General features: G+C 42.4%; 1 protein-coding gene across 1 annotated transcript; it reads left to right on the top strand.

Moving 5' to 3' along the window:
* Window positions 1-1607: 1607 nt before the first annotated feature.
* Window positions 1608-11386, top strand: SAXO1 (stabilizer of axonemal microtubules 1). The gene is given in 4 exon segments (XM_014281378.3): window positions 1608-1780; window positions 5570-5772; window positions 10416-10791; window positions 10793-11386. Coding segments are annotated over 4 exon segments (1257 nt in total). The 5' UTR covers window positions 1608-1658; the 3' UTR covers window positions 11349-11386.
* The last annotated feature ends 1759 nt before the right edge of the window (window positions 11387-13145 follow it).

Below are 13145 nucleotides of genomic sequence, written 5' to 3'. Positions count from 1 at the left end.
TAGGCAGATCTTTTTCCCTTGGAGGATAACGAATTATTCCCAGGAATGCTGGAAGACCACAAGGGTGGCCAGAAGTGTCAGTGCAGCCTGTTTGGAAGGTTTTTGTCACAATCCATTCCAGCAAGGTCACATGGACCAGCAAGAGTGAGCATATTCATCTTTTTTTTTATTTTCCTGTTTGCACCTCCTCACCTATGTGAAACCTATGTGATTTTTATAATATTCCTAAGAGAGTGGGGCTTTTTTTTTTTTTTTTTTTTTTTTTTTAGATTTCCACATTGAAATCTTTTTTCTCCTAGTACTTTAACTGACAGGGATAGTCTGCCTTACTCCCTGTAAGGATTCCCTTTGGGTCCAAACTCAAAACTTCTCTAAGGCAAAAACGAACCTACTAGGATTCCTTCTGATTTATGATTTCACAGAAGGCTTTATAATGCAAGTGAGAAACTGGCTTGTCAGAAAGATGATGAATTTTATTTGAGCTCTCTGGGTCCTTCTTCCCGTCTTGTGCTAGTTTGGAAAAGGGTTCAGTATGTGAAGATGTGCCCTTGAATGTAGACCAGACATTATCTGTATAAATTTAGGTAATTGGACAGCTACTGATCCTAGATTGCTCAACATTTAATTTAACAGGGACTTTGTAAGTTATAGAAGCCCTTTCAAATGACTAATTCATATATGGACTAGACACAGCACTGGAAAACATACATCCACTAGGGAACACTGACTTTGGCAGGAATGACGCATAAGACATAAAACCAGAGGCCTTCTCCTCTCAGTAATTCCTGTAGGCTGGTTCCTGAAGTCCTTAATCAACAGCCTTTGCATTGACTCTAGCAGGTTTGGCTCAAAACAGAAAGGGACATAAACTGTTATGTCTCTGGGAAGAAGTCTGAGTGTGGGATCCCAGACCTCTTTCTGGTTTATGGGTGAGCCTTGCCCACCCTGATCTGGTCTCGTCCCAATGTGGAAAGAAGCAGGTCACCAATGATGGGTGATCCATGGTGGAATTTTAGAGTCAGGAGGGAGCTTCATCAGAAAATCAGTTTGTTCTCACTGTCCTCATTTTGGTGCACGTTGTGGAGAGGTCTTGCAGTACCCAGACTGAGCTACTTTCAGAAAGAAAGATGGGCAGAGCAGTGCTGCCCAAGAGTGAGTGAATAGAGACTCCTCAGCTGTTACCCTTTTGCTCATTTGTCTACACTAGTGAGCTCAATATGTGGGTAAAGTATGGTAATAAATTTATGACAAATGGAACAAAAGGGACATTAAATAGAGCTTCTAGTCTACCAGACTAGGACACATGGCTGTATCTCAGATTAACTTGTGTTTTTCTTCATCTAGATGAACTTGCTTTTCTTAGGGTGTTTTTGTTGGCTTCATGGAATTTTTTGACTGCAGGCTACAGTAGCAGACTGAAAGAACCCTTTCTTTATGCAGGTTATGCTTTTCCACTTTAAATAACCAAGGCTGTAGCAGCTATCGCAATGCTTGTTTATCCACTGTTTTGTAGTTGCAGTCTGCAGTGGCCTTTCACAATGAGGTGTTATTAATCAGCTACCTGTGAGTCACAACTCCTGTGCTGGTCTTTTCCTTGCAGATGTCACCGTTGTTCACACCTGCCCACCAGGCTGTATGAAAAGAGTGAGAAGCCATGCATGCTGTCGGAGTACACGGAGCAATACCCACTTTATCCCATCACTGTTCCCAGAGGCTCATTAAAACCGAAGGAAGCATCCAAGATGGCACAGATACCCATGGAAGGCATCTCGACTACAAAGTATGAAAAGTAGTGAAAGAGAGTGAGAACTGTGACTTAGATAATGTGTGTGTGAGAGATGGGTAACGGAGAAAAAAATGATTTGTTTTCACAAGGGGAGCCTGAAAAGAGCAATGTTACGGTTGTACAAACTCTCATGAGGGCTCTGTGAAGGAGGAGTGAAGGTCTGTGTGAGGCCAGTTGTAGTGGAGACAAGCAGCTATTTTTCTTGCACTTCCTGGAGGCTGAGATGTGATCTGGTCAGAGAATACATGGGCCACAGAAGCACTGTCGTGGTCTTGACTTTTGCTCACTCTTTGTTTTGGGAAGCAGAAATGTGATCTGGGAAAGTATGGATGATACTGGAGGAATATTTTTCTTCTGTTCTGGGTTTTGTGTGGCACTTTGCACACTGTAACATAAGTGACTAGTTTCCAAGGAGTTGTGAATATGGTAGAGTTTGATGACTGAAAGGGGGTGTTAGTATTTTCCTCAGGGTAGTCACGGTGGATTGCTGGGCTATTTCTGCTTCTCATCCATGTTGTTACTCAATGTTGGTGTTTGGCAGAAGTCCTCACACTTGCACTGTGCCCATTTCCCTGTTGGAAGTAGTTTCTGAGACTTCCCTGCTGCTGGTAGAGTGATGTGCCAAGTGCTTGTCCACAGAAGAAACTTGTAAGAAGTAGGAATCTTATCCTTTGTTATGAATCTGAGGACTTTGCTTTCCTCAAACAGCAGCTGCTGCCTCAAACAGCAGCTGCTGCCTGATCTTGATGTTCACTATCTTTGTGACATCAAAGGACACTAAGGGCTAATGGCTTTAAACTGAAATAGGATGGATTTACATTAGATATAAGGAAGAAATTCTTTACTGTGAGGGTGGCAAGATAGTGGAAGAGGTTGCCCAGAGAAGCTGTGGATGCCCTATCCCTGGAAGTGTTCAAGGTCAGGTTGGATGGGGCTTGAGCAACCTGATCTCATGGAAGGTGTCCCTGCCTGTGACGGGGGGCATTGGAACTAGGTGATCTTTAAGGTCCCTTCCGACCCAATCCATTCTATTGTCCTATGATTCTATGAATTAGAGACCTATGAGATGCCAATGGCTCTTAATAAAGTCTTAACACTTAACACCACCCATTTGCCCTCCCATCCAAGCCATGAGCAGCCATTTCTCCAGGACAATGCTGTGGGAAATGGTGTCAAAGGATTTATTGAAATCTAGGTAGTCAGCATCCACCACCTTTCTGTCATCCACTAAGCTGGGCATCTTGTCATAAGATGGAGATCAGGTTCATCAATCAGTACCCGACTTTCATAAACCCATGCTGTCTGGGCCTGATCCCCTGGTTGCTCTGTACATGCCATGTGATGGCACTTGGGGTGATCTGCTCCATAACCTTCCCCGGCACCAGTGCCAGGCTGACAGGCCTGTAGCTCCCCAGATCCTCCTTCCCACTTTTCTTGTAGATGGGCATCACATTTGACAGCCTCCAGTCAACTGGGACCTCCCAGTTAGCCGGGACTGCTGATAAGTGATTGAAAGTGGCTCAGTGAGCACTTCTGCCAGCTCCCTCAGTACTCATCCTGACATGGAAGAAGCTCTACCACCTCCTTCCTCTACCTATGCCTTTTAAAAAGTTGTCAGTTTAAATCACAAATGTAGCTGATGAAGTCTGAAATGCCCAACTTACATTTGAGATACCTCTGTCCGCATGTGAGTTTTCAGCAATGACTGAAAGAATCAGGGAGTTTCAAAGAGCAGACTTCACTTGTATATGTGCCTTCCATCTCCAGCATGAGACAAAGCAGCTAGATATCTTTGTGTCTGCCTATAACTAAATCCTGGGCTCAGTGGTGTACTCTTAAGGCAGTTGAGGAGGGGCAACCACTGTGCGGGGTCTGTCAAGGAGTCCTTAGAAACTTGCCATTCAATCAGCAAAACTATACTGGCTCAGAAAAGGCTAGCAATTCCCACAGTAACTGTTACTCCTGGAGTTTAGTACAATTTCTGAAAAGCAGTCTGCTAAGAAAGAGCAGAAACTCCCTATATTTCTTCAGAGCATGTACTCTACCAAATATATAAAACTTGTCTACCCTTCTGAGAGGAGAAAACACAGAGCCTGAACAGTTAGCCATTGGATTGCAGGTCTTGCTGTCCTCTAGGCAACACTGGTAAGAAAATACACCCAGTGTCAAAGTACCATGGCCTAATGGAAAAGTGCCACCGCCTATTGGAGGGCTGCTAAAAGCTCTGGTTGTATGTGGCTAAACTCAGAATGAACTGATGAAGAGAATGAGAGTAACTGCAGGGACTGTGAGGCCAGTGGGCACTGAGTTGTCAGCAGTCCTCTCTAATAGCACTTTGTTGAGTGTTAGGTGTCACACTGGAACAGCAAACTCCCTTGATAAAGTCTGGGACTTGCAGGCATACCATCTTTCATGGCATCTTGGATGCAGGTTGGCACTCCCTTATCAGCAGATCAGTGTCTACTATCTCCACTGCAGATTCTGTTGTATTGCAGTAGTCAGAGTGGGAAAAGGTACTCCCACTGACAGAAAACCCTTGATCATGCTGGTGAAGAATTGCCGGCCTGTGATCTGTTACTTGCCTCCTGTACAGGCTCAGCTGTTTCAAATGTAGGATTGTGTGGTGTGCTGTGGGTAGCTCAGGAAAGACCCTCTCTGTTGCTGTGCCCTCGCTGCTACTGAGGGTGCTGCATGCCTGTTGTATTCCTGCATGTCTTTTTCTTGAAAGAACTGTTGGTTTTAAATTGCTGACAAAAATATGCCAAGGGGCTACAACATTTGTGGACACCTCTTGATGCTCTTGGATTTTTTTTAACTTCTGCGTTTCTGTTTTTAACCCTATATCTAATGCTTTGCAATGTCAGTTCTCTTTTCCTGGTCCACACAGACTTTTGACTACCTTGTTATTTGCTAAAATATGTAATTAATACAGTATATTCAGCGGCTCAGGCTCTTGCCCACCTAGCACCACTCCAGATGTAAAGCACAATATTATTAGAATAGCTCCTGCACTGACCATTTGTCCTGGCCAGCTGCCAATGGTGTAAACAGATCTGCACACCTGTGGGAAAGTACTCTGACATTACAGGCTGAATTAGCTGGTGCCAGGCGCAGACTCTCTGCCCTGTATCAAAGGATGCGGGCAGTGAAATAGGTTCAGGTTAGTGAATGTTGGATGGCAATGTTATTTTCTTCTCCGTCTTGTTTCTGTAATGTTTTCTTGGAGTAAGTAACAGTATATAATGCTCCAGTATCTTAAAATAGCTTTTTTACAGTGGTACCTGAGAAAAAGCTGACTGACTGACCATGCTGATAAAGCTGTTCTGTTGTTATCTCCTGATCCTGGCTGAATTGCTCTGCAGTGTACTGTCTGGGAAGGCTATTGTTGCCTCTCTCAGGTTTCCCATGTGTACAAGACACCCTGCTGTAATTATTTGGCTTTAAAAAGGAGTTAGGTCTTCTGATGTAAGTCCGATGTAAAACAGAGATAGCTTTGTGTAAGGCCATTAACCTCACTGGGTGAAAAGAAGGGGGAATCTCGCCTGCCTGAGGCTGTCCAGAGCTGCCTCTGCCTGAGGCTGTCCAGAGCTGCCTCAGTGCCTTTTTCAGAGTCCAGGTTTCCAAATGTGGAAGGCTTGTGTGTTTCATTAACTGCTTGTATTCTATCCAGGCTTCCTTAGGCTGTGGAGATAAGGGGAAGTATTAATTTCTTTGTGTGTCCAGAAAAAGGAACATAATTTTTTCCTTAAGACAAAAGACATAATTAAATTATTCTATTCACAGGAAGGATTACATAGCTCATGAAGTGTTGCCACAGAAACTTAAACCAGCTGAAAAGTATCTCAAGAGTGATGAGCGTATGGAATTAACCACCACTTATAAACAAGATTATAACTTCTACATTCTCTCTCGAGTACCTCCATGCCTCTCCCATGTGATAAGACACAGCCTCAGCTCCAAGATGGAAACAAGAACCAGTTACAAAGGTATGTGCCCTTGCAGCTCCTCTCAGAACTTTACCAGTAGCTTCAGTTTTTGAAGGAGACAGATCAAAACAGTGCAGTTGTTATTTCTTCTGTCTGCATATGTCAACAAGTTGTGTGGGAACACATAGACACAAATAGTTGGGAATACAGCTCTGGTTAATGGTAGCATTGGAATCTCTCTGAGTTCAGCTGCTTTGCATATCTGACAGGCCTACAGGCAGTCTAGGTAGAAGCAGGGCCATGTGAACCCCTGCAAGTGGGTCCAGCATCATCATCTTCAGGATACACTGAACATACTCTTGGTATACTTGCAGGGCTGGTCCGTACATTCAGTGGATCAGACACATCCAATATATGTAGAATTTTCTGGGTCTGAGCAGGTCATGAAGCATGGGACCCTTTTTTTGTGTGTGCTGCAGAGTTAATATGTGGGTGTGCAAGAGATGTGTATGGCAATTACAGACACACAGAAGCTCCACACAAATGTCCAAAGCACTCAAGCTCTACTCCTGATAAAACAGATCTCTGTGTGCATCTAACTCTGCCCTTGTTCCTCAGCAGCAGTAACAGTGTAGGTGGTTTGTCTTTCTGGGGGTGATATGGAGAAATAGTGTGAAATGGGGACAATGGACATCGATTGTGATTGTATGTGTCTGCTCAAGGAATGTGGGTATGGTGACTAGTCATGGGTGCGGTGACAACTACAGTTTTGAGGAGACGCCTGCCCCTCCTCCTCTAACAAAGGGGAGACGGGGAGACGCCTGCCCCTCTTTCTCTAACAAAGGGGCTATTTAAAAGAGAATGAGAAAAAGATAAGAGACATTCAAATGCTATCTAGAGGGAGGGAGTGCTAAGTCTCCTTGCTGGAGAAGATTGGATGGTCACAAGGACATGAATCACCTACAAACCTGCAAGACCACCACATTCCAGGAAACGGACTGATAAGCTAATTAACATACGAAGCGGGGTTTAGGTAACGAATATGTATAGGCGTTAGTTGAATATTCATTTGTTCATTGTATAAATGTGAGATGGTTCCTCACTTCGGGTATGCACGCTTGTGGAGGAGCGATCCCCCGTGCATCTGCGCGCAATAAACATACCTACTTTATAACTTTCGAGTTATAGAGTCTAATTCCGCACGTCAGGGGCTTCCTTCCTTCCTCTCCTCCACCTTCTCTCTACCTCTCTTCTGCATGCACTGGGAGAAAACTTCCATTTACACAGTTACAGCAACTGCGCTAGTTTTGGTAGTAAGTCATAAGTAGGAAATCAGAGGACTTTGCCTCCCCTCTGCATGCCTTCCAGCTAACACTGCTAAGCAGATAGCTAGCATTTGTGTATTTCTTAAAATAATTTCATTTCATTTCATTATGCTGTACAAATATAAAAGCTTATGATTGGAGCTGGCATGTCATGCATGTCTGTACATTGTCCAGTGTACAGAAACAATTTTTTTTCTTGGAACTCAAAATGATAAAGGAAGTAAGGAAATAAAAGGTATGTGAATGCAGTGTTAAGATTACCCAGCTGAAATGACTGAAAGTCAGACTCTAGTGCAGCTGCAGGTTTGGAACAGCATAAACTAGAATTTTTACATTAAGCACACAGGAAATACTGTCCATTTAAAATGACTTGACTTGTGAATACTATGACCTGCAGGTGCAAAATACCCACGTTTACATGATTTTGAACACTTTGTTTTGCATAGACATTGTGACCAGATGGTATTCATTGGAATAGCTTCAGCGAAGCCAGTAAAAAAAGGCTGCTTTGCACAAGTGGAGGATCCTTCTGTGTTTAGATATCCTTAACTTCTCTGTGTCTGAACCAGATGTATATCTTTGTCTTTTTATCAGTGTTTAGGTCAGCACCTTAACTGTTACTCCAGAACTCTAATAAAACGTATCACAGCAACGTTTGATTATAATTTGCAGTATTTTTCAAAGCACTGCAAATGGAAATCTTTGCCCAAACCCCTTCAAAAATGAAGTTGCATACTGAATGAATTCCCCTTTAAAGGCCCAGGTTCACAAAAAAATAAACTTTTCATTGTGCTGTTTTCCAAGCATTGTTAGGTTTTACTGATCACTACTCAAATATGTAATTTTGAAACATGCTATTCAACTAATTATCATAATTCAAATATTTAACCAGCATATAAGACAGTGAGACACTGGCATTTTGTTACTTTTCTACTGTATTCTCCTTCCTGCTAAACACACCATATCCCAGACAACACTGTAGGTTTAAGATGATGCTATTGCATATCACAATTAGTATCAGATGAATTTGAAACTTAAGCTTTCAAAATTCTTATCTCTTCCAAGCTACACATATTGCTGTTTCTATCTATTTGCAGGTATGCAATCTAATTTTAGATTTGTCTTGTTTGGTTATAGTGAGGTGTCCTTAACCCTCCAATAACATATGGTTCATATCCTCCATTCCCTCCTGTACCCCCTAATGTTTTCAAGATTGTGCTACGTGGGAAACTATTAATATCTATGGGAGAAGAATTAGAGTTACAATAAAATCATAACATATTTTGAAGGAATAGTAGCACTGCTGGGTTACATTAAGTAAAATAAATTCATAATGCCTATGAGGTCTCCAAATATGTAGAGCTTGTAAATTTTTAAAATTGAGGACAGATGGATTTGCTTGTCCTCTTCTGAATATTTTGCAAAAGCTTTTTTAACGTCCAAAATGCACAGACTATTTTCCAGCAAAGATGATGGGAGAATCTTGGTTGGCCTCTGAAATGTTAGATCTCTGAATGAGACTGCTTAGAGATGGTCTGAATCTCATTAGTTTCTCACTTTATAAGACTTTATTCCTGTAATGACGTGTGTCTGTATATGGCCGTGGTTCACCCTGGTGGACCATCTCTCCAGCAAAATGATGTAACCTAGGCATGGACACTAGGTCAGCGTCCCACCAGTGTGATGGTGCCTGGACATCTCCTATTCCCCCAGAGAAACAGGAGCACCTGGGACATTTAAAACCCTCTGTACTAGCAGGGCACACAGCCTGGGCTTCAGTGGCACCACTAGTGGCAAATGAGTCTATGCTGGCACACACAGGCAGGCCTGCATTCCCAGCTGGCTATGCTAATTAGTGGCACGAGGGCAGCTCTGTACTCAAGGGTCAGGGTGCTCACTGGGAGCAACATGGCACCTGTGGCTGCTGCTTCCCCTTGTGTGCCAGGGCAGAGAACTTGATTTGAACCAGAAAGACTTTAAACAGACAGCTAATAGGGGCAAAAAGTTATTTTTTGATCAACATCGCATTGTAACGAACATGTCCTTTGTGTAATTGTGTTTGTGCAGTGCAATAGTCACTGCCATTCAGAAGAAATAACTCTGTTTGGATTGGAAAGTTCAAATATATTGATACCTAATTGCATCATTTACTCTCTAGTACTTTGAAATCTAGACTTCCTTCCTGTGCAGAGTCAGCTGGAAGCTTATTTGCCTCATGACTCTCAATGTGGTTTGAAAGGAGGGAAAATGAAAAAAAAAAAAAAAAAAAGAAAGACTTGGGTTAGCTCCAAGGCTATTTCAGCTTCTTACCAGTAACCATGATACTCTCTAGGGTAAGTTGCACAAGATTACTAGGAAGAGAAAATACATAGTCTTGCGGCTGCAGCACTGGTTCAGAGAGTTAGTCAGCTTTGCAATAGATTTCTAGTGTGACTCAGTGCAAATCTTTTTAAGTCTCAGTGCCTCATTTTTTTCCCTGCTATTCTGCTGAGGAAGGAAGATACGAATGTCTCTAAAATGCTGCCTAAAATGTTTTCTTGGTCATGAATTTAGATGACAAGGTTTCTGGAGTATGGACTGTCTCTGTGATATGATTCAATGCTTCAGATCAGTGTAGCTTTGGTCTGCAAAATCCAGCATGGTTTTTCTAATAAGGAAGAACTGGAGACAGAAGTACAAGCTTCTCCTTGCTTCCTGCTTGTAGTGACAGCAGAGTACCACAGAAAGCAAAGTCAAGAGCCAAGGAGATGCCACAGAATACAGCTTGCTGACACCAAGATGAGCAACAAAACCCTGAACTCAGCAAACAGTAGGCAGCATCACATCTGTGCAGCTGAGAATCAGGTCATCCCCAAATGAGAACGTACAAATAGGAAGGGTAGCTCTGCAAATTGGCTGTTAGAGTGGGATGGTAGGCATCTGGTTCTCTTTGCCCCAGGGATACTGTGGGAGACACCTGAACAGCCTTCTGCAGACATAGGCATACTCTGCCTGTGCTCTGAGCCAGCCACAACATAGCTGCAGGAAGGTAAATGAAGGGCGTCAAAGTCAGTGCCATGATACTCTACTTCCATGATTTCTGGTTGACTGAGCATGAGGACATTGCATTTCACCATCTGTGTAGGTATGGGAAGATACAGGACTATTTTCACTCAATTTTTTTTTTTTTGGTAGATGCTAAACATTTCCAGGGATTAGCATACTGGTATATAATGTGTTCTACAGGATCTCTTTTAATAGGATTTGTCAATCATTACAACATCAGCAAATATTTAGTACAGTAGAAAAATGTAATAATCAAAACAAAATATGGTAAATGCTTAAACTCACCAAAGAAATTCAGTTGAACACTTAGATAGGCTTCCTCTTACATTTCAGATGACTACGTGCTGTGGGATGAACCAAAGACAGAGCTGATCAGACCAAACAACAGGTTTCGCCCATCAGAAGAAAAATTTAACCACAGAACCACTGTCCAGGATGACTATCTCTACAGGGGGCCAGCTGCCACTCAAAGGGGCAAACCTCTGAATCTAGTCCAGAAAACCCAAGCTCCCTTTGAATATATAACCAGTTATAGAGTGAATTATGTGCAACATCCTCTGGAGAAACGTTATGTCCATAAAAATGAGAAATACAAGGCCAATGAGGTCCCGTTTGATGATCTCACTACCCACAAAGTTTCTTACAAGGGGCTGGCTGGTCAGCCAGCCAAGCTTGCAAAACCATACCAGCTGAAGCATCATGATCTTCCATTTTCAGGAAAAATACCGAGCTTGGCCACGGCCTCCCAAATTCAGCAAAAACCCTGATGTATATCTTCCTCCTCTGGAGAAAATGGACCTTCACACCACTACTCAGACACATTACAAGCACCCAAATGGTAGGCCAGCCAAGATGTGTCGATCTTTGGAGCAGTTTAAAAAAAGCACTGAGCCATTCAATAGCTCTTCGATAATGAAGGAAGACTATAAGCCTTGGCTGTGCAAGAAACAAGAACCTATCACTCACGCTCCAGAGCTGACTTTCCCAGCAAAACCAATGGATTGCTTGACTACCTTTCAGACCCACTATGTGCCTCATCTGCTTACGGCTGTGAAGAGCTATAAACCTGGCTGGTCAGGCCCAAAGCATCGTACTGTGCTAGATGCTAAAACGATCTACTCTACCAGCTACACACCAAAGGGCATTGTTAGATGCTTGGCCTCTTACAAAGACCCACCCGGTTACGTCTTTGAGGGAACTGATGCCGATGGTCACAAATTCTATCTCCCTGCTTCCAAGAGTGAATTCCTGCAAGGTGGACACTGAAGGAAAAAATAGTGGATGCAGTGTTCTTCAAGATATATTCAAAGAGCAGAGCCTCAATGACAAATGACAGTTTGATTTTTTTTGTAACCTTCTTTCAAACCAATCACTGATTTCATATTTGGAGAGCTCTTAAAATAAACTTAATTCCCAGGCATTGGCTTCTACTGGATCTTTTGCTCAAATGAAACACATAAAATCCAGGGAAAAGACACATTGGTGCTTGCTTCTCTGCATTTTGTTTCTTTTTCTCACCTAACTCTTGCTCTTTATTTGAGAGAGAAATCCCTCTGCTGAGACACTAAAACAGAGATCTTGTAGCAACACACAATATTTTTAGTGTAACGGGGATTCAGCTGTGTCTGTGATGGCAGAGGCAGGGCAGCCTCTTCAGATGAACTACATGCTGTGTAGTCACACTTAATAGTCATGGCTGGATAGCAAAGTCTGAGGTCTGGCTGTTTCCTGAGTATTTAGCTCAAGTGCTAGGTAGAGCTGCTGCATGCTGGAGGAAAGGCTTGTGTCTCACCATCAAAGTGGCTACTTTTGACGAGGAAGTGGAAGAGAATTTTCTGTACAAATGCATTTTAAAACTTTTGAAAAGCTTTGACACCTGTTGGGATAGAAGTCTTCCATATGTGCTTGCCAGCTGAAGCCAAATATATTCCATCTGAAAATATGAATGCTTAACCCTGAGGGTGGGAAGTCATTGGAACAATCACCCTAGAGACACAGTGGTTCTGCATCACTTGAAGTCCTTAAATCAGTCTGAGAAGCCTTTTCTAAACATATGCTCTAGTTCAACGAAAAATTATGTGCTTGCAGCAGGAACAGCTAGGCAAATCTCTACAAATTGCACTATACGAAAGGGCCAAACTATGTGGTCATTGATGGCTCCATACAGCCTTCAGAAATCCAGGAATCTGTAAAATATTCCCTCACCTGTAGTGCAGTGCTGACCTAGAGTATATTTGGCATTGTTTTCAGCTCCTGCTGTCTTACCAGCCTTTTTGAACCTTCATGTCTTTTAATGTTGAGCTTTGACAGTAAAATATATTTTCTTCTCTATCTTTTTTATTCATTTATATTTCTGATTTTCTTTATCAGCCTGTAATTCTGTCAATTCTGAAACAAGAATTTGTATGGAAAAAAAACCCAGCTGGGGCTTGTGGCTGCAGAAGAGATTGTTCTTTTATGCAGCAAACTGTCTGTCTGTTCTTTCAATGCCTTGATATAAGGCTGGCAGCAAATGCAGAGCCAGGAGAGTCTAGTGTGTAAATTATCTGTATTACAGGTTTGTGTATTTTTTTTATCCTGGGTGGAAATTAGTCTTATAAAAATGGATAGCAATATGCTACTTAGCATATTGCTGGATTTTGAATATTAACAACAGGAGGCTTGATTTTACAAACAGTGGACCAACTCACAGCAGCACCAAGCAGACATGACTGGTTTAATTCTAACACTTTGACAGCATGAGACACTTTTGGGTTTTTTTTTCCTGACTTGTACCTAAATGTAAAAAAACCACAACAACTTACTAAAACAAAAATGTGATAACACTAAGGAACAATGTGAGTTCACTTGAATGACTAAAGGGTTCCACAGAAATTAAAGCTGATTAAAGCTTGGGCTGCTGTGGTCTCACCTTTCTCTGCCTGCAGTTGCATGTTTCCCCCATTGCCTCTCCTTCTGGTAACAGCATTAGTGCTGTCTGACTGCATGATCGGCTACATCAAGAGACTGACCTGGCTGAAGTCAAGTCATGGTTTTAGTAAGGCTAAGACCCATTTACTTTGC

Source organism: Falco cherrug, chromosome Z, assembly GCF_023634085.1.
Source record: "Falco cherrug isolate bFalChe1 chromosome Z, bFalChe1.pri, whole genome shotgun sequence".
Lineage (NCBI taxonomy): Eukaryota > Metazoa > Chordata > Aves > Falconiformes > Falconidae > Falco > Falco cherrug.
This window is presented reverse-complemented; position numbering and strand designations above follow the sequence as displayed.